This window comes from Pempheris klunzingeri, chromosome 15 (assembly GCF_042242105.1).
Source record: "Pempheris klunzingeri isolate RE-2024b chromosome 15, fPemKlu1.hap1, whole genome shotgun sequence".
Taxonomy (NCBI): Eukaryota; Metazoa; Chordata; class Actinopteri; order Acropomatiformes; family Pempheridae; genus Pempheris; species Pempheris klunzingeri.
In genome coordinates this window covers 13845941-13866471 of record NC_092026.1, presented here as the reverse complement: position 1 = coordinate 13866471, position 20531 = coordinate 13845941, and the positions used below count along the sequence as shown (strand labels likewise).

At 43.7% G+C, this 20531-nt stretch overlaps 1 protein-coding gene across 1 annotated transcript in view; it reads left to right on the top strand.

Moving 5' to 3' along the window:
- Positions 1–20531, top strand: part of chd7 (chromodomain helicase DNA binding protein 7) — a 68020-nt gene that overhangs the window by 35407 nt on the left and 12082 nt on the right. Inside the window, exons 5-26 of the mRNA XM_070845732.1 lie at positions 128–272; positions 1233–1364; positions 2235–2300; positions 3399–3454; positions 4847–4961; positions 5498–5581; positions 5689–5826; positions 6756–6877; positions 7468–7711; positions 9624–9800; positions 9946–10089; positions 10199–10297; positions 10535–10718; positions 10830–11046; positions 11466–11661; positions 11917–12084; positions 12288–12467; positions 12616–12726; positions 13975–14186; positions 16475–16674; positions 17198–17357; positions 19215–19304. Coding sequence (XP_070701833.1) covers positions 128–272; positions 1233–1364; positions 2235–2300; positions 3399–3454; positions 4847–4961; positions 5498–5581; positions 5689–5826; positions 6756–6877; positions 7468–7711; positions 9624–9800; positions 9946–10089; positions 10199–10297; positions 10535–10718; positions 10830–11046; positions 11466–11661; positions 11917–12084; positions 12288–12467; positions 12616–12726; positions 13975–14186; positions 16475–16674; positions 17198–17357; positions 19215–19304 — 3240 coding nt within the window. The remainder of the gene's footprint in view (positions 1–127; positions 273–1232; positions 1365–2234; positions 2301–3398; positions 3455–4846; positions 4962–5497; positions 5582–5688; positions 5827–6755; positions 6878–7467; positions 7712–9623; positions 9801–9945; positions 10090–10198; positions 10298–10534; positions 10719–10829; positions 11047–11465; positions 11662–11916; positions 12085–12287; positions 12468–12615; positions 12727–13974; positions 14187–16474; positions 16675–17197; positions 17358–19214; positions 19305–20531) is intronic.

The following is a 20531-nucleotide window of genomic DNA, read 5'->3' as shown; positions in this document are numbered from 1 at the left end:
CACACACGTGAATGCCTTGTAGTCTGTAAACTGTGAAAGAGGCAACACTTTGAGTAACGGTCTTCTGTTGTTTTTATCCACTTTTTTCTTCTTTATTAAACGCTAAGTTTTATTTCTCTTCCTCCAGCAGTAAGAAGGCAGAGTCTGAAGGTGGGGCTAGCGCTGCTAAGAAGGACAGCAGGAGGAAGCGAGAGTCATCAGTCAGCGACGACGTGGAGGTGAAGGCTCCACCCCTCTCACCACCCGAAGATGATGATGATGATGGTGTACAGGTAAGAGATGCATAGAAGAAAAGTGATGGTTTTGAAGGTTGTTTCAACTTTCCTGGCATCTAACTGCACAAAATGTTCAAAGTCGTAGCTGCTATTGTGTCGCACCAGAGTTCCAGGAAGCCCAGCAAAAAGCAGACGGCCATAAAACTTCTGCAGATCCCTCAGTCACCGCCCGAAGAGATAAAAGGCGCCAGTGGAAGTCTCCTGTTTGTGTTGTAAACAAGCCGCTGTTGACAGACTAAGCAGACAAGCCCCACTTCCCCCGAGTTCACATGATGTGATATCAGCAACTTTTCAGCTGCAGAATACTTATGTCATATGTCGTATACAGTTTACAATCCTCTTCCCCATCCCGTGTTTAGCGCTGGAGCAAGAAGCAGGTTTGGTATGGGAGGTGCTGTTTGGGGAGGCGAGCAGAACGCCATTGCAAATGTAATAGTGTCGGCCACGTGACCACAGTAGCATCACTCGATTAGCTGCGTAAAGAGTCGTGGCTCTCATTCAAACAAGAAAGCACCTCAGCCAGCAGTCTGACCTCTTCAGCTTGTCGGCTACAACCTGCCACAGCAGCCTTTTTTACCCTTCACATTTGCAGCCCCACAAATTCAGGGACACTTTTCTATAAAGCCAACATGGGTAACAAATGAGACCACGTGGATCTGAATAATGAAAATAAGGACGATGGAGTGGCGAATGATGAGGTTTTCTCCCTCCGTCTCTCATTTAATGTGTCATAGCACACAGCATGATGTTTTTCTCCACACATTTATACATCTCCCCTTCTGGAGATGTTTGGATGTTGGGTTTGCTTTATGATCAGTGAACGTTTTTAGTGAATGAAATGAGAGGGGCATGGTAACGCGACATCCAGTTGCTGAGCTGGTACTTTCTGGAGGGCTTACAAAAACTACGGCCGCTCAACAAAATGTTGCCACTTTTCTGTCTTCCTCTGTGCAAAAGAAGCGTCGCTCCAGCCGCCAGGTGAAGAGGAAAAGGTACACAGAGGATCTGGAATTTAAGATCTCAGAGGAGGATGACAGCGGAGGCGACTCACCAGCACCCAAGTCCCCATCGTCGTCATCACAACAGCAGGTACAGCTTGGCTTTCTGTTGTTTGTTTTTTTAGCTTTAATAAGATTTGTATGGCGTACGGAGTTTGGAGGTAAAAATGGTAGTTGAATGCTACGATTATGTATGAAGAAAGAAACTTTTACATGTTTGGTTATCAGCATTTTCTTTAATTTTCTCTCTGCACCTTTTTCAAATCAAATGAAATCAACACGTTTTGATGCATCTTATAGCACCAATCAACGAAACCTGTCAGTTACTGAAAGATGGCATCAAGTTTGTGGTCAGATTATGTCAGAAGCAGTTAAACTGGAAAAATGTGACTGAGTCTGAGAAGTGAGATTTTAAGATAAAGTTGGTATTTAATTTAAGCAGCCTTTCAATCAAAGTGTTTGTTTGGCTGCTTGTGTCAAGACAAATTTAACATTTGAATACTTTCATTAAAGGGAAAAGGGATTCATGCACTTTATTAGTATAAGTATGGTATTGAAGAGAGAAAGTATTGTTTTGGTACTAGTACCAACTCTGGTATTGGCTCTAGGCATAAAAGACGATTCTAATACACCAGCCCCGTTTACCAGTATTTTGCTTTGCTGAGTGATTTCCAGTGAAAATGCTAAACAACACGAAAACAATCTTATAATCAAGAAATACAGCAGTATATAAAAACATGGTAGATAATCAGGGGAGGCTTTTTATCTCACATTTATATCTTCTTTTCCACCTGAAGAAATGGTGAGTGTCCGTTCTTGTTGGTTTTTAGAAACCCCATGTATTTCAGACTTGTTTCTTATAGCTGGTGTCTGTATGAGCAGCTGGGTTAGGCTGGTGATATGAGGGCACGGGATGGGCAGTATGAAGCCCCGACACTTGAGCTGTTCTGTGTGTTTCCAGGATGTGGTCGAGGCTGAGGGGCCTGTTGTGGAGAAGATCATGGGCCTGCGCACCACAAAGAAACAGGTGAGAGACACACACACTTTCACAATGCACAGACAGGCACACATGGACACGCAAGCCTGAGTCATGGTTTACGTCATCTGATTAGCTGCTTCACAGCTGGCCTAAGAAAATTATACACACACACACACAGAGCTCAGACAGCATGTATTCACTTGGTAAGCAGAGACAAGAGTTCTTGTATTTCAGTGTGTGTGTGTGCCTGGAGCTCTGAGTATGCAAGAGTGTGTGTGTGTGTGTAAATCTGATTGACTGTGTATCTGTGTGTCTGTCCAGCTTTGTTAGATGGCTGGTCTAAAGAAAGCTCGTCCCTGAGCCAAAACACACACGCACATATAGTTACCAGCCAACTTTCCTTGGCTAGCCAGCTGCCGATGGCCCCTCCCTCCCCTACACATGTGTGTGTGCGCGCACGCTCACACACACACACACACACACACACACACACACACAACCTCACAGCTCCATTTAGAGTTGACCCTGGGCTTGGCACATAGCCAAAACCACAATGCTAGCTACGCCAGACGCCAAGCTAACGTTTCCTCGGGCTGTGTGTGTGTGTGTGTGTGTGTGTGTGTTTGCGTGTGTGCGTGTGATTGATGATTCATGGCATTACAGTAGTAGTAGCATGGTGGAGGGTGTGTGTTACAGTGGTAATGGTGAATGTAAGTGGCTGGCTATGCATGAAAAAGCTACTGTTTCTGTATTTGCCCTTTCACACACTATGACTTCATTCATTAATCAGTTCATTTGTTTCTGGATTTGAAGTTTTTTGTTGTTTTTTTGTTCACATTTCCCCCAAAAAACCCATTTTTAAAAAAATTCAACCTCCGTGCTGTACCCTGAACAGCAGATAGTTGAGAGACTGGCAAGACACAAGTGAAACTATGCTTTCCCTCAGTGTGAGGATGTCGAGCCGAGCGAGATTCGGTACTGACTGTCTGTTGTCGGTGTGAAACTGGTATGCAGGCTCCTTCTGCGCCACTTCACTAATTCATCCACATGTTGTATAACAATGACAGGCCACTTCTGCTCTTTCACCAGCAGTTGCTATATTTGCCGTGATTATTAACCTTTTTTTTTTTTTTTTTTTTTTTTCAGCTGGAGTCGGGGGAGGAAGTGGAGGTGGAGGAGTTCTACGTCAAGTTCAAGGGCTTGTGAGTAACGTGCTATGTTTTTCCCCTTCTCCACCTCTTTTGTTTTTCACAGCAAGGCTCCCTCTTTTTCAGACTTATTTTCAACGCTCACACACTAGGATGTCCATGGGTAGAGGATGAGTGTGAAAAGCTCTGTATACTCCACCTGAATGCTTTATTATGCCTTTTTATTTATACTCCGTTTCAGCTCACTGTCTCACTGACTTTGACTTCTATTATCTCTCCATTTGTTTGTCAATCGGCTGAGAGATTGATAGACTGATACTTTATTCACTGCCTAGGAGAAATTCATGTATCTAATAGATGTCTGTCTGTCTTTTACCACGAGGAGACTTATTTATTTGTGCTATAGGTTGACTCCTGCATCAGTTACACGCATGACACACATTCCATTTGTGTCTATCCAGATCAGTTTGGACGGCATAAAAGACTTTTGGAGAATGAGTTTTAAGCTGCACGTCAAATGCACAAATTTGACCATATATTACCATATAAGGTGGTAAGCTTTGAGTCTCAGCAAAGTCTATAGGCTTTATTCTGTTACTGTAACAATGAGCATGCAAGGAGAAATGTGCTCAATTCAGTTAAAGGTTGGTTTTCCCATATTTTGGCCTGCTAAGTTATGATGGGATGAGCTAATCGCATATGGCAGGTCCATAAAACAACCTTCTGATATTTGGGATTTAGGACTAGTGAAGTAACTAATGATTATTTGTTTTCTTCAACAAATCTGCTGACAATTTTCTTGATTAGTCATTTAGTCCATAAAACAGCAGAAATTATATTAAAAAAAACAAAACTTTCAGCTTATCAGAGTTCACAATGGAGCTAAAACTCGAATCTCTAAATAGTTGGAGATTAATTTCTGTGACTTGAGTAATCAGTAAAATGTGACACATATTCTTTAATATTTTAAAAAGGATGTTTACAACCCAAAAGGTAGTAAAGCTAGCCCATACAGGTAGTTTAACAATTTACATATGTAAAAAAAATGTAGTTGAAGAGCCCCAACTGTGCTCAGTTTACGTAGATGTGCACTTTCTTGCTTTTTTTGTGTTTTTGGATGGTCTGAATTATAAGGCCTCGAGTCTTGATTTGGGTTTTGACACAGTCCCCACTCTCTCCGGGCTGTTTGCCTGCGTGCTGCTTGGCTAATGCTTCATATACTGTGAGGTTATAGGACCTGTTGAAAGAAGTGCTGCTTTACTAAAGTCTGGGCTGCAGCTCATTCAGCATCCCCCTCCCATCCAGGACTCTCTGAAAACCAACATTTATGCCCAGTTTAGAACAAATGTTGAGTCTTTTGATTGTTACGAGCACTAAGCAATGTTCCCTCTGGCTTTGATATGTTTGCTATGATTCACTTAGTGTCTTGTTTCTCTTGCGCCTCAGTTCGTACCTCCACTGTCGCTGGGCAGAGTTGGAGGAGCTTGAGAAAGACAAGAGAATACACCAGAAGGTCAAGAGGTTTAGGGCCAAGCAACAACTCAACAGCTTCATAACAGAGGTAAGCCCTGCTCTCTACGCTATAATTAGTCCATTATTCAAGTCCTGACCTTACTCTGCTGCACACCTCCACCTCCTTGCGTAACGACACACGAGGATCAAACCAATTGACCAGCGGTAATTGTTTCTGGATTAACATTTGAGAATTTTTGAGGTGTGAAAATCAGATTTTGTTCTCATGCCATGATAGAGCATTTGTAGATGTGTTTCCAATCTTACTCATCTTTATTGTCTCAGTAAAGTCAATTCGTAACTGCTTTGTACAAACCATAAGTTTGGGACCTACAGAATACCGTGTAGTTCAAGAGCTCGAACCTTTTGAACACAGAAAAGGAAAAAGACAAATTGAAAACTTCAGTCAATTCAAAGTCGAGTCAAAATTCCTAAAAGCCCTAAGTTTTCTCCATACATAATGATTTCATGTTCATACGTTAACATGGAACCTTATGGCCTTACCCAAACATAAGCTGTAAGCCTACCTATCAGAAGACGGTTCCCCTGCTTCCAACAGTAAAACTCCACTTGCTTTCTCCCCAGATGGATGATGAGCCTTTTAACCCGGACTATGTGGAGGTGGACCGTGTCCTGGACATTTCAGAGAGCACAGATGAAAACGGAGAGGTGCTTTGATCTCTTCCTGTCATCTTTCATGGGCTGAGTCTCTCTCTCTCTACACACACACTCATCAAAACGTCCTCCCCTTTGTGTGTGTGTGCATTTGTCTGCAGACGGTGACCTTATATTTGGTGAAATGGTGCAGTCTGCCTTATGAGGACTCCACCTGGGAGCTGAAGGCCGACATCGACCAGTCCAAGATAGAGGAATACGAACGCATTGCAGCATGCACACCCAATACTAAGAGAGTGGCAAGTACCTCTGTGTGTGTGTGTGTCCATGAATCCTCTTTGGGTGCTATCTGTCTCCCAGCCTTCTCTCAGTAGGCATGTGCATGTGTTTGTGTGTGTTGGCCTGCTGCCTGCTCCTTCCTCCTCCAGATTTACGGCCCCCTTTACTGCTCTCCACAGGGCCACGTTCTTGTGGTCTTCCATACTCACACACACACACACACACTGCTCTGAGGCCAGGCCAAACCACTAACAGTGTGTTTAATGCTGAACAGAAGCAGCTAACTGTCGGTGGTCTTTCCGTCTATCACTCTCTCTTTGTCCAGCTATTTAACTACTGCCTAGTGTTCCTCCAAAAGGGCTATGCTACAAATTCTCCCCTTTATAGAGGCCGTATTCAGATTTTTATATTATATTTATAGTTGGATACGTTTAGTGGCTGGTAGATGTTTGGGCTAGCAGAGGAGCATCTCTGCAGCCACTGGACCATTTGTGGCAGACATTGTTCTTCCCCAGAGGTTAAATCCTGATGACTTTGTTGGTCATAAATTCAGTTTTGCCAACAATTTAGTGTGTCACACGATTCCCCAAACTAAACCAGCAGTCCCACACACACAACATTTTCTTGTGGAACAGCCTGTTTGTAAAGAAGGGTGCAAGACCCTCTTTTGTGACCCCTCCTTACCCTGAAAGAACCCTGCTCACTGTGACGTGTAGTGAAAAGTGTCTTGTAATAGAATACTTCCAAGAAAACCAACACAACATCATATTTGAAATGCTGGAAGCAGAGAATATTGGACATTTTTCAAAATCATAATTTATTGTTATTAACTGACTTTTAGGGCATTAAACCCATCTACAACCTCTCAAAAATCCCCATTGTTACTCTTAATGGTTTGACAAGATCTCAATCCCATTTAATAACCCCCGGTGTTATTCTCTGCATCTAGGATCGGCCTCCTGCAGCTGACTGGAAAAAGCTGGAGGGCTCCAGGGAATACAGGAATGGCAACGCACTCAGGGAATACCAGCTAGAAGGCCTCAACTGGCTAACCTTTAACTGGTACAACTCGTAAGTTATCATGAACTTTATTTTTTTTTTAGAATTGGCTCCTAACTGTTACTGCCAGCATGTACATCTGATAGTATGTGCACATTAGCGCCGCTGCGACATAGTGTGCATGAAATGCGTGCTTTGATGGTACCGTGACATTGTCATTCAGTAGCATAAACAGAAGATTGTAGTTAAATGTTACCATGACTGCGTATACATATATACTGTTTTATGTGCCGCAAATGATATTAGTCATATTTGTTCTTGAATATCATTGGTGTACTCTGGAAAAACTGAAGAAATTCCATCAAATCTGATCGTGACAGAAGGAACTTTTCCAGCAATATAGTGCTACTTCATAAACACTTTCCAAATTTTCTCACATCTTTTTTGCATCAGATCACTGGAGTGGAAAACACAGCCTCACCCCTGAAAAGAAGCATTGATAACGCTTTTAGATCATAGAATTAGGTCGTCTAGTCATTTAAAAGTCATGGAATTTTACAGTGTAGTCTTTGGCACGAGTCATATTGGAAAATGCAGGTCCTATATGCAGTCCATGTGTTCTTAGCCTCTGATTGAGTGTCCACATCATTTCTCCTCCACAGACGTAACTGTATCTTGGCTGATGAGATGGGTCTAGGGAAGACCATCCAGTCCATTACATTCCTCTATGAAATTTACATGAAGGGCATTGAGGGGCCGTTCCTGGTCATCGCCCCGCTCTCCACCATCCCCAACTGGGAGAGGGAGTTCAGGACCTGGACAGAACTCAACGCCGTGGTCTACCACGGCAGCCAGGCCAGCCGCAAGACCATCCAGGCCTATGAGATGTACTTCAGAGATGCACAGGTAAACGGGATGAGACGGGACTTCTTATGTGTCCATAATATGAGGTGATAGCAGCTGCTGTTGCCTATCGTACTATACTATAAGGAACTATTACAACCAGAAGATTTTAAAACTTTTTTTTTCTTTTTTCATCATTAGTCATCTGCACCTAAGAATGGCCTGTTCAAGGAATGTAAGCGCTCCTGGCCAGGAGACAACGAATCAGATTTTAATAATACAAATATTTTAGAAACGATGCATCACAAGTTCATCCCTAAATGTATCTGGTACAGACTTTCTGTGTCAGGGCAGTCGCTTCATGATCTTGTACATTGTAAAGCGGTGAATCTTCCTGTCCCCATTCTGAACCATTTGGTAGTTAAATCTACAGAAAGGCATCATGGTCCATAAGATCATCATACGCGTTTAGTGTCACTGTCCTGTGAGAACCACAAATCTCTTTTCATGAGCATTTTTTTTTTTTTTTTTTTTCAATTTTGGGACGATGCATTTTCCAGCTAATCCAAAAAGGTTTTGATGTAGCTTATTTAGGAAGTAGGAGAATTTTCTAAACCCATAAATGAAACTTTATCCTTCAGTTTATCTCAGACATTCACTGTTGTTATGTAGCGATACATGTTTCTTTTAGCAGACAGGAAGAAAATGTTCCTTGTGATCTGAAAACTGAAGCAGTCAGACAAATGCAGTTAAAACTACAATATTTACCTGTGAGATGTGGCTGAGTGTGAAGTTACAGAAAATGGACATTCTCTAGTAAAGCACAAGTCCTAAAATGTCCTTGGTTATGTTCTACCAGTGGTGCTAAATTAGTTTATTGTCGTACCACAAATCTAATATTGATCAAAACTATTTTCATTCATGTAATTATTTAGTGTTTCGTTGCCACAGTAGTGTTTAGAAAATGTAAGAAAATTGAAATGTGTATCATATATATATATAGCCTAAAAATATCTTTCTTAGAAGCAATATCACTCAGCCCTATTTAACCATACAATTAGTCAAAAACAACCCGTTCTGTTGGGGACCCACTCTAATGCCCACCTGTGGGTCTCAGGGATCCACAGCATTGCAAACCTGGCAACACTATAGCTTAGAAAGGGAATGTGGACCGGTGAAGGATCACATTAGCAATACACTCTCTCAGCACCTCGGTATGAGAAACAACTGGGATGAAGAGGATGTAGCCGCACAATTGACGGAAGAAAAGAGATGCTCTTGTCAGCAGATCTGAACACCTCCTAGGCCAGGGGAAATCTTCAGCCAGCTGGGGATGGACAGCGCCTCTCTGCTGTCTAAGCTTTTTACAGTCCTCTAGCTGTAAGCCATATACTGTAAGCTCTTATTGTACAATACTACTACATCTCTCAGTGTAACCTTCGCCACAGTGAGCCTGTGAAGAAAATAAGCTGTGGTAGCGGTGTCCTTGCTAACTGCTTGTTCCTAATCCAGGCTGAGGTAATCCTCAAGGTTGCAATGGACACTGTGTCCTTTTCTCCTGTGCCTGTTTCAATGCACACAGAGGGGACATACAACAGCTTCATGGGACCGCACTGACAGATTTTGGTAATGAGGAGGGGAGCTGCTCTGTCTACGTGTTTGACCTGGTGTGAATAAACAAAACTGGCACAGAACTTTGAAAAATGCTGTTTAATATCAGATCAAGGTTTTTTTTTTTTGAGTTTGTAGAAATACAATGAAAACAGCCAGTTACTAATGTGAACACACCACAGCACCATTGATGGTATGACTGGCATCAGTCCAACTTTATCTTAAGCCAACACATCTGAGTCTCTCTGAGTCTCGCTTTTTTACCTTTCACCGAAAAGTAAAAGAGCTATTTGGTTAGATGATGAAGGACAAAAACATTTTGGTATATTTTACTGACTTCTTCTTCATCCATCGATCCATCTAGGGTAAGACGATAAAGGGAGCCTATCGATTCCATGCAGTGATCACAACCTTTGAGATGATCCTGGCCGACTGTCCAGAACTCCGCAGCGTTCCATGGCGCTGTGTGGTGATAGATGAGGCTCACCGCCTCAAAAACCGAAACTGTAAACTACTGGAAGGACTCAAAATGATGGACATGGTGAGCGCGTCGTGCTTTTCAAGTCTATCACATGGTCGTAGAAGTAATGTTAGGCCTTAAAGGAGCTTTATGTCCTGGAGACATCATACTTTCCATTTTTAGGAATTCTGAATATCTCTTTCTTGACCCTCCCTCCCTCCTCCAGGAGCACAAAGTTCTGTTGACTGGAACTCCTCTCCAGAACACTGTGGAGGAGCTTTTCAGCTTACTCAACTTCCTGGAGCCGGAGCGATTCCCGTCTGAACAGACATTCATGACTGAATTTGGAGACCTTAAGACTGAAGAACAGGTAAATGAACACCCTCCGTCTGTACAGTGAAAATAGAAAGGGGGTTGTCTTCTTCAGGTTCCCATGGTTCCCATGAATTAACGCTTCATGTTGCGTTTGTGTGTCTCAGGTTCAGAAACTACAGGGCATTCTAAAGCCCATGATGTTGAGAAGACTTAAAGAGGACGTGGAGAAGAACCTGGCCCCTAAAGAGGAGACCATCATTGAGGTAGGCCTGAGGTTTCTTCATATGACGTCTCTGAACTTCACATTGGTGTCAAAACTCTTTCACCTATTCTGGTGATCCGTTCTGGCTCTTCATTCAGTCGTCAAATATAAAAGATGAAGCTCACCAAACCCACATCAAGTCAGAATTTGTCAAATTCTGGCCACATTGTTGTTAAGTGTTGGTAAAGTTGTTTCAGGAAGGGGAAACATTAATTGGATCAACTGTTGTTGTTGTCAGGTGGAGCTGACCAACATCCAGAAGAAATACTATCGGGCCATTCTGGAGAAGAATTTCTCCTTCCTGTCTAAAGGAGGTGCAGGAGGAGGAGGCGGTGGTGGGGGCGGAGGATCCAACGTCCCCAACCTCCTCAACACCATGATGGAACTGAGGAAATGCTGTAACCACCCCTACCTCATTAATGGTATGCACACACTCACCTAAAAGTACAGTATTAAGATTGAGCAAAGCAGAGCTTTTAAAGTTCATGTTTTTTTTGTTTCTTAATAAGTTCAATTTGTTTTTTCTTGCCCAGGAGCGGAAGAGAAGATCGCCGAGGAGTTTAGGGAATCCCACGGTGGCAGAGCAGACATGCCGGATATGGCCCTCCAAGCTATGATTCAGGCTGCCGGCAAGCTGGTGCTCATTGACAAGCTACTCCCCAAACTGAAGGCTGGCGGACACAGAGTCCTGGTTTTCAGTCAGATGGTCCGCTGCCTGGACATCTTGGAGGACTACCTCATCCAGAGACGGTGAGACAAATTTCCTTTAGGAGTGCAAAGTTTAGGGATGTTCTAATCAAGTTTTTTCCCTATCAGGTATCTATAGAATGCAGTTACCTAAAATGACACAGGCTGACCAGTGCACACTCAAGATACAAAAACGGTATCAAATAAAATTAATCTCGAAGCCAAAGTAGTGCAGGTTACATAGTGTAGATAATTTTATACGTAGCAGTAGCAGACGTTCAGTGTTGATTGAATATGTATGTATGTATCTGACGCACTGAAATTATGCCTGCAGCTACTAAATGTCTCTCACAGTCTACTTATCCAAATATTCAATCTTAAATTATGGATTAGGAAATAAATTAAAGTTCAACTGAGTGTTGCTGCGACACAATCGGCAAGACAAACAATAATTCACAACTGTGCTCCCACCGTGTGTCCAGATATCCCTATGAACGCATAGATGGCAGAGTTCGTGGTAACCTGCGGCAGGCAGCCATCGACCGCTTCTCCAGACCAGACTCGGACCGTTTTGTCTTCCTGCTGTGTACAAGAGCTGGAGGACTTGGCATCAACCTGACTGCAGCAGACACCTGCATAATCTTTGACTCTGACTGGAACCCTCAGAACGACCTGCAGGTACAAACTGCACAATGCTTTGCCTGCATTTTGTTTGTTGTGTAATAATTCTTGTGTGACATTTGATTAGCGCAGTATGGAACTGTTGAGGCCCCTGTACTTGGTGGTTTAGGTTTGGTTCACTGGAGTGAATGTTCTGTCCTCTGCGGTAACCTCACATCTCCAGCTAAACATACTCCAGTGGACTGAACAGAAAAGTAAATAGAATTTTCTGTTGAACCATGTTTCTGAATCTTTGAACACATCCTCCTCCAGGCTCAAGCTAGATGTCATCGTATCGGCCAGTCCAAGGCGGTCAAGATCTACCGTCTGATCACCAGAAACAGCTATGAGAGGGAGATGTTCGACAAGGCCAGTCTGAAGCTGGGGCTTGACAAAGCCGTGCTGCAGAGCATGAGTGGACGAGAGAATGCCAATAGCGGGGTTAGACATCTCAGACACACACTTACACATGCGGCATCTGCATCAATAACTTCGGATTGATTTTTCCAGAATTGAATTTGTCCAGTTTACCTTGTGTTAGGCTGCTCCACAAAATGATAAATTAATTGCTCAGCGACAATGTTTTTATGTCCATCGCTTGACACTTGATATCAAGGACTGAAATGTTTCTCTTTCTGGTGCAGGTCCAGCAGTTGTCCAAGAAGGAAGTTGAGGACCTTCTGAGAAAGGGAGCATATGGAGCTCTAATGGACGAGGAGGATGAAGGCTCCAAATTCTGTGAGGAAGACATCGACCAGATCCTCCAGAGACGCACGCACACTATCACCATCGAATCTGAGGGCAAGGGCTCTACCTTTGCCAAGGTACAAATTCTACTATGCCTAAACAAGAGTTTTTTTTTTTACTAAAATATCTTCCTTTTCTTGCTCATGGTCTTGTCACGCTGTATGAGTTTTTAATGTGTACGTTTCATCGCTTGGCATTGAACAACATGCTTCCCTTTGTCTGCAGGCCAGTTTTGTTGCTACAGGTAACCGAACAGACATTTCTCTTGAGGATCCAGACTTCTGGCAGAAATGGGCCAAGAAGGCTGAGCTGGACCTGGACGCCATTAACGGACGGGTACTACACACACACACACACACACACACCTACAACTGCACATACATGCTGTAAACAGTATGGCATTGAGTATCTGCAATGTAACCACCTCCCCAAAGTCCTGCCAAAAACAAACATGTAGCCAGAGAGAGAGAGAGAACGATCATACTGTGCTTCCAAAGGCCACAGTGCACACCGTCTTAATGCATTTTGTTTATTTAGTGTTCTGTTTAGTATTAGTATTATGTCTTGCCCACAAACATGCACACATCCAGTTGGTGGTGTCCCCTTATGGAAATAAGATGAGCATTTGTAATTAGTTATCACAATCTAGGAGGAGGAAAAAGTGAGAAAGTGAGACAGACAGAGAGAGAGAGAGAGAGGCAGAAAGATCAGGAAGGGGAGAGAGAGAGAGAGAGAGAGAGGGAGGGTGGGAGGGAGAGAGAGAGAGATTAATATTGACAGTTGGGAATCTCCTCTCTTCCTTAATTACCCATGTTTCCCTGCTCTCGTGTGTGTGTTTGAGCGAGAGAGAGTAAGCTGCTTAGCTCCACTTAACAGAGCGCAGATGCCTGGAGGGTACAAAGATATCACTTAGGCTAGTGCTCCCACATTGTGTGTGTGTGTGCGCGTGTGTGTGTGTGTAAGAATGTAGCTGCGCTTGTGTTTCTAACCATCATCTTTATATTCCTGCTTTCCTTCACTCTCCATATTTGTCCACTTTGAAATGTGGGTATTTGTCCCTCCTGATTTCTTCCTCTGTACGCTGCCTCTCTTGTGGAGGGTCCTCCACTGGAACACTTAATCCAGCTCCACGAGTGTGACTATGGGCTGCTCCCCTGGGATTTCTTATTGTGTGATGTTAAAATGGAAATGACTGCAGCACTCTGTGATAATTGTGGAACTAACTGCTGCCTTGTTTGTGTGTATTAATGGTTTGCAAGGAGAAAAATCTAATTAATTGAACAAAAATGTAATTCATTAGTTAACATAATTACTGCCAGTTTATGTTTGAGTTGGGCAGCAATTTTCTCAGCATCAGGAATGAAACACGGGGGCCAGATATCTAATTAATAAGATTTTGCACAGAAGATATCATGTATTCACAGGGTCCACACTAGTCATAGAGCACACAGCAGTGTAAGGCAAGCACAAAGTACCTTGTAAACAGGTTCTTGGTAAATAACAATAACCAAAAAAGACATTCCAGAAGGAAAGAGCACCGAGGCCATCTACACAGACTAATACTTTCATTGCATCTGTCCACAGAACACACTGGTGATCGACACGCCGAGGGTGAGGAAGCAGACACGGCACTACAGCAGCGTCAAAGAGGATGAGATGCTGGAGTTCTCTGAACTGGAGAGTGACGAGGACGAACCGAGCAAACCTTCATCCAAACCGCGACGGCCCCAAGACAAAGCCCAGGGCTACCCTCGATCTGAGTGCTTCAGAGTGGAAAAGAACCTGCTGGTTTATGGGTCAGTCACATATCAACATTTCCGTCATAAAATGCAGACGAATTGCGATGTTGACCGCTGGCCTATTTCCAAAAATGTTCTCTTTGTTTTGAAGTTTGAATTTTAAAAAGCCACAATTGATGAAATGCAGTGAAGAGAGAAAATATAATTTGTTTTAAATACACACACAGTTGAGTAACAGTCATAACAGATATGAGAGTGGTCCCGATCGTCTCAGCTAGTCCTCAGCAACAAAACAATGATGCGTTTCTCCCAAATGCTCGATCATTTGGAACATGCAGAGATGATGCATATGTAAAGGAGAGATCAAAGGACTTTGAGAATACAAATGGAATTAAAGCCTTCATATATCTTGTGTAAACGCCTCCCCAAGGAGCAGTTATAAATGATAAAGACATAAAAGGACTGAGGGGGCGCAATAAAAAAAAAGGAGGAAGAGGAGAAAAAAAACCTTGAATAGAGGCGAACGTGGAGATGTGCTAGTGGCTGGAGTTCAGCACTTAACGCGTGTGTGTGTGTGTAAAAGCTGCCTGTAATCGCATCCGTGCACACACACACACTTATATACACTAAGCGTGCTTATTGTAGTGCACACAAAGTGACCTTTAAGAGCACGGTGCAAGTTTTTCCCTCACATACATACAACTGACTAATTGAGTCTGTCATACACATGCTTTTTAAAATTCAGTCTTGTTCAGGCACTTGTTTTTTCTTATTCATTCAAAATCCTGACTTAAAATGCATCCAGTCTAAGGAAATGCCTGGAGACAATGCATATAATTGCCTTTATTGAGATGTAAAATAATATTTTTAATTTGTGTCTATTAACCTGTGCTGTGACGGAACAGCATCTTAACTCAGACCTCAAGTAGTACACAAATTCGAGTACATTATACTGCGCGCACACACACACATACGCACACACACACAGAGGCAAATTGACACACTTACCATGGATAGTGATTATCGGGTGAGCCCTTCCATTTTCATGGCTGACTTGGCGTGACTGTGTGTGTGCATGTGTGTAGGAAAGAACAGTGGTGCTAGTGAGATGTCAGCGTTGTTATTGTTACAGTCTAGTCTCGTGGCCCGAGGCTGTAGGACACATAAACACACTGACTGAGCCTGTCCTCTCAGCTTAGTGCTGTGTTGTTTTTTCCCATCATCCATCTCTCTCAGTCCCTCTCTCCCGCATCCACCATTTTACCCTGTCTAAAATCATTCAGAGTAAGACTGGTTCACATGGTTCAGTGAAGATTGGGGAGCAGCAGTGGAAAAATTTGAGTGGAGACGAAGACAGTCTGAGGGATGCCGTCCACCGCGGCAGCCTTTAGGGTAGCTTGCTCTGTGGAGGCAGAAGGGATAGTTGGGCTGTGATCCATGAACGTACACACAGAGGGTGGCCTGGATGGCACTAGTTAGGGTGAGAGTAACCGTTAAGTCAACAGATGGGTGAAATGCATAATGAGACCCTGGCTCTCACCAGTGTTTGTGTGTGTGATGGATATATCTGGGCTGCGAGATGAAATGTTTGTGGCTCAGAGGTAAAGTGGGTCGTTCGTCAATGGGAAAGCCGGCGGTTCGATCCCCGGCTCCTCTAAGTCGGCATGTTCAGTGTCCCTGAATGGTTAAATGGTCTGTATCTGTATATCACCTTTCTAGTCATCTCAACTGCTCAAAGCACTTTTCCATCACATCCTCATTCACACATCATTCATTCAGGAGGAATCTAAGCTGGAGGAGACTATTCTTTAACACACTGAAGCTGCTTCAGGAGCCACTTGGGGTTCAGTTTCTTGCCCAAGGACACTTCGACATGCTTACTCATAGCCGGGGATCGAAGCAGGGATTACCCACTCTACCTCTGAGCCCACAGCCGGCCTGACCCCATCACTGAACCCCAACTTGCTCCTGAAGCAGCTTCAGTGTGTGAATGAGGATGTGATGTCGTCGAAATGACCAGAAAGGCGCTATACAAATACAGACCACTTACCTTTTAGAAATAACTAAAGACTTCAAGTGAATGATAATTACCAGAAGATTTGTTTATTGTATAATGCACATTATATTTTCCAGTGGTCACAAATGTCACATTTTGTACCTTTTTTTTAAAATGTGCTCATCACCAACATCAACAGTGTATGATACAGTGTTGACATGGAGTCAGAAAGCCAGTGATCTACTAGGTTTGGCTTTGTCGTTTATTGTTGCTTTGTATATTAATAATTTTGTTTTAGAGGCTGACGAGGTCATCCCATCCTTTTTTTTTCCTGTGTGTCTGTCTTTAGATGGGGTCGGTGGAGTGACATTCTGTCTCATGGTCGCTTCAAGCGCCCCCTGAAGGAGGCAGATGTTGAAACAATCTGCCGAGCCCTCCTGGCCTACTGTCTGCTGCATTACCGTGGTGACGAGAATATCAAGAGCTTCATCTGGGACCTGATCACCCCTAGTGAAGATGGGACCACCAAAACACTGACCAACCACTCTGGTATAACACACATGTGATTACACTACTGCCTGACAGTGTACCAACACAGTGTATTTCTTTCATATTAATTTCCCTTGTCGGGCTGATACTGGTGGATGCTCTTTGTCATATCCCTCTGCAGTTTATCTCTTTGTTTGAAATCATGATGGTTGTCACTTTTTGAATTTTGGTGCAACACAACAATAATTTCTTTGAAACTTGGAGAAATGTGTGTAGGTGTGTGTGTATGTGTGTGTGTGTGTGTATATATATATATATATATATATGTATGTATGTATGTGTATGTGTGTGTGTGTATATGTATATATATATACATACTATACTTCTTCTTCTTCTTTTTTTTTTTTACACATTTTGGGTGTTATTGACGTCACCGTTCACCATCCAGTGACCTCCTTTAGATAACGGGAGCCGGCAATGTGTTGCAGATTAGACATTCTTTTCTGTAAAAAAATAATTGAAAAACAATCCTGGTAATGTTTGATGCATGCCCCCCCCCCCCCCCCCCCCTCTCTCTCTGCAGGTCTCTCTACTCCAGTCCCTCGGGGCAGGAAGGGTAAGAAGGGGAAGCCCACAGCCCCGCCACCACAGACCCCACGAGCTGACTGGCTCGCCACCTGCAATCCCGACCACTTATTGCAAGAGGATAGCTACAAGAGGCACCTGAAACATCATTGTAACAAGTAGGGCTTTCTCCTTCTCACACACACACACACACACACACACTTTGCACAGCTTTCCTTACTCCCAACCTTAACCAGGAACTCAAAAATGATGTTTTGCCTCGAAAAGACCGGGATTAGGTCCCACTGAAGACCACTGGTCCCTGCAAAGTCTGTTTGTACTGGAAACAGTCCCAGTCAGGATCCAGAACCACACACCATGGTATCCATTGGTCAACACATCGCTTTAACATTTTTAGAATCCATTAACGTGCAGAAATGGCCATAGATAAACTAATGTGGATGGTACTACAAACAGCACATGGATACAAGTGGCAAGCGTGATGTTTGTGAGTCTGGCTGCACAACCCTACACACGGCACAACTTCAACAGATGCAGCAGTCTCCCTGTCTCCTCCTCTCTCTCTCTCTCTCTCTCTCTCTCTCTCTCTCTCTCTCTCTCTCTCTCTCTCTCTCTCTCTCTCTCTCTCTCTCTCTCTCTCTCTCTCTCTCTCTCTCTCTCTCTCTCTCTCTCTCTCTCTCTCTCTCTCTCTCTCTCTCTCTCTCTCTCAGAGACACACACACACACACACACGTGCTCGTTCTGTGGTCAGCGCTCTCTCCTGTTGTTTGGGAGATATGCTTCCTTGCCCCCCAGATTCAATTCCAAGATATTTTTCTTCTTGAGGGGGAAGTTTGTTTGTGTGTGGGTCTGTGTCTGGCTTTGTGCCAGGCCAGGTGCTAGGCAGGCAGACCTGTTGGAAGTGGGTGAAAGACATGTGTGCGCGCGCGCACACACACACACACACACACACACACACACACACACACACACACACACACACACACACACACACACACACTTGGGGGTGATTATGTGGTGCCATCTGCTAGGCTGGAGCACAACGTTGTGTGGCTAATCAGGCCTGGCACATTGATGGATGAGCACACACAGCCTGCCAACAAACACACACTGCAACTTGTGATGCCATTGATGCACAAACACACACACACACACACACACTGCAGAATGAGTTGCAAATGACTGTCTTTATATACCCCCCCCAACCCCCACTGCTTCTTCAAACTTTCTGTTCCCGCCCTTCAAGATAGCTCTGTCCTTTCAATTCTTTTCCTCTCTGCTCCTCCCACTCATCTCCTCCTCCCAGCCCCCACCTCTCCTCCTCTGACTTCTGCTCCAAACGTCATTATTTGGCGTTAAATCCTGGTGACAAATCTGGTGACAAATGTTTACAGTGAAGCAGATCTCTCAGATAAACAGCGTTACCAAAGTTAGGAGATCAAAGCTTTTTGGACCACGGCAGAAATAGATGAAGTTTGCAGAAGAGATGCTGGAAGAATAATTCTCATCTGTGGTTTGTATCCACAGAAGATGACCATCTATTTGACAGCAGTAGTAGAAAACGCTGCAAGCACAATTTCAAACCTCAGGAATTCTTCCATCCTAATAGTATTAGATTGTGTTCGCAGTGCTCAAGCAAATCATTCCAGTGTGAATATCGCTATCAAGGCCCCTGGTCATGAAATGTCTAATAGCAGCTTATTCCTATTATGAGAGGATTTTACAAGTAACAGATGAGATGGTTATAGAAGAACTGATCTTGGCAGTGTAATCTTTTGGTCAATGAATTGATTAGTCAATCAACAGGAAATAAATCTTCAACACTGTAGTCACTGATAAATCTTCTAAGCCATTTATCCAGAAAAAAAACCAAACATTTCTCCTTTTTTTTATATCACTGTGGACACTTTGGGCTCTGAGACATCCGAGAACAGTTACTAAAAAAAAACATCGTTCATAAGGAAAATATGTCATCAACTCTGCTAGATGAACAATGTTCTAACTTTATTTCGCAGGGTGCTGCTGAGAGTGAGGATGCTGTATTATCTGCGGCAGGAAGTCATCGGCGATCAGGCCGAGCGCATCCTGGAGGGAGCCGACTCCAGGTTGGTGAAACGCCGTCTCTCTCCGTGTCTTCATTTTAGCGTCTCCCTTACCACGCGTTCTCCTGCAGAGGACCGACTCCAGCAGTGCTTCGCAGGACGAGCCGATGTTTTATTAACATAACTGGAGATGCGAACATGAAAGATGTGACAGCGAGTTGTGAGAGATTTCTATGAATACGTGATGAATTTGTACGTGTTTCTGTCTGTCCTAGTGGCCTCTCTGGCGGGGCCCTGCCTATTCTGACACATACAACAGTGACTTTATCAGGGGACAATTGGCTTTTATCGCAATTTTGACCCATTTAAGACTTTTTTCTTTTTCACATTTCATCAAGCTATGGCTGCTTCATTTGGCACCAGGCCATACCATGTGGGGTTGGTGATAGGAAAGTTAACTGTCCTGCTCACCTTCATCTCATTCTGACAACTCCTGCACTGCCTTCTGTGTCTTTTCCTCTGTCGCACTACACTTCTCTTGCCATCTGTCCATCTTCCCTTTCTCTGCAGTGCACTTTAGTCTCTCGTGTGCCATCCCCCCTCTCATCACCCTTTCACCCAGATGTGAATACATTTATAATGTGGAGCACGTGCACTTCGTGTTGATCCCCCCCGCCTCCCCTCTCTCTCTCATCCCCACTCTCAATGGCTACTGTGACAGAGTGTGTGTGTGTGTGTGTGTGTATGTGCATGCGTGTGTCTGCGCATGCCAGACATGAGCATACGGGACGCCATCATGCCAACATATGCCAGGGGGATTTAGCATGCCAGTCTTGCAGTGTGTGTGTGTGTGTGTGCGTGTGTGTTGCCAAGGCCGGGTATGCTGCTGTTTGCAGAGATAAGGTACTGTTTCCCTGGTTCCTTCTCTCCTCCTGTCCTCCCCTGTCTTTCTGCTTCTATTGTGTAGTGCGAACTAGCTGGAAACACCATTTTCTACCTTCTTCTTTCCCAAATGGAGGTTTTCATGTTTTGTTTTTTTTTGGTGCCACAATGTAAAATCTTCTCCAAAAGCTGAGACGTTACAACCATTTTTAGTTTGTCACCCGTGTGCATGTTTTACCTGAACTCAGCTGAATTTTAAGTTTTCAAATTGGTTAAAGCAACTCCTGTAAGCTAATAGTCGCAGTGTGACAGTGGCATCGAGACACTATTCTCAAGTTATTGTCATTTCAACTGGGATACCTTGATATGCTTAACATAAATACATTGGTTTACTCGGATGGAGAATTA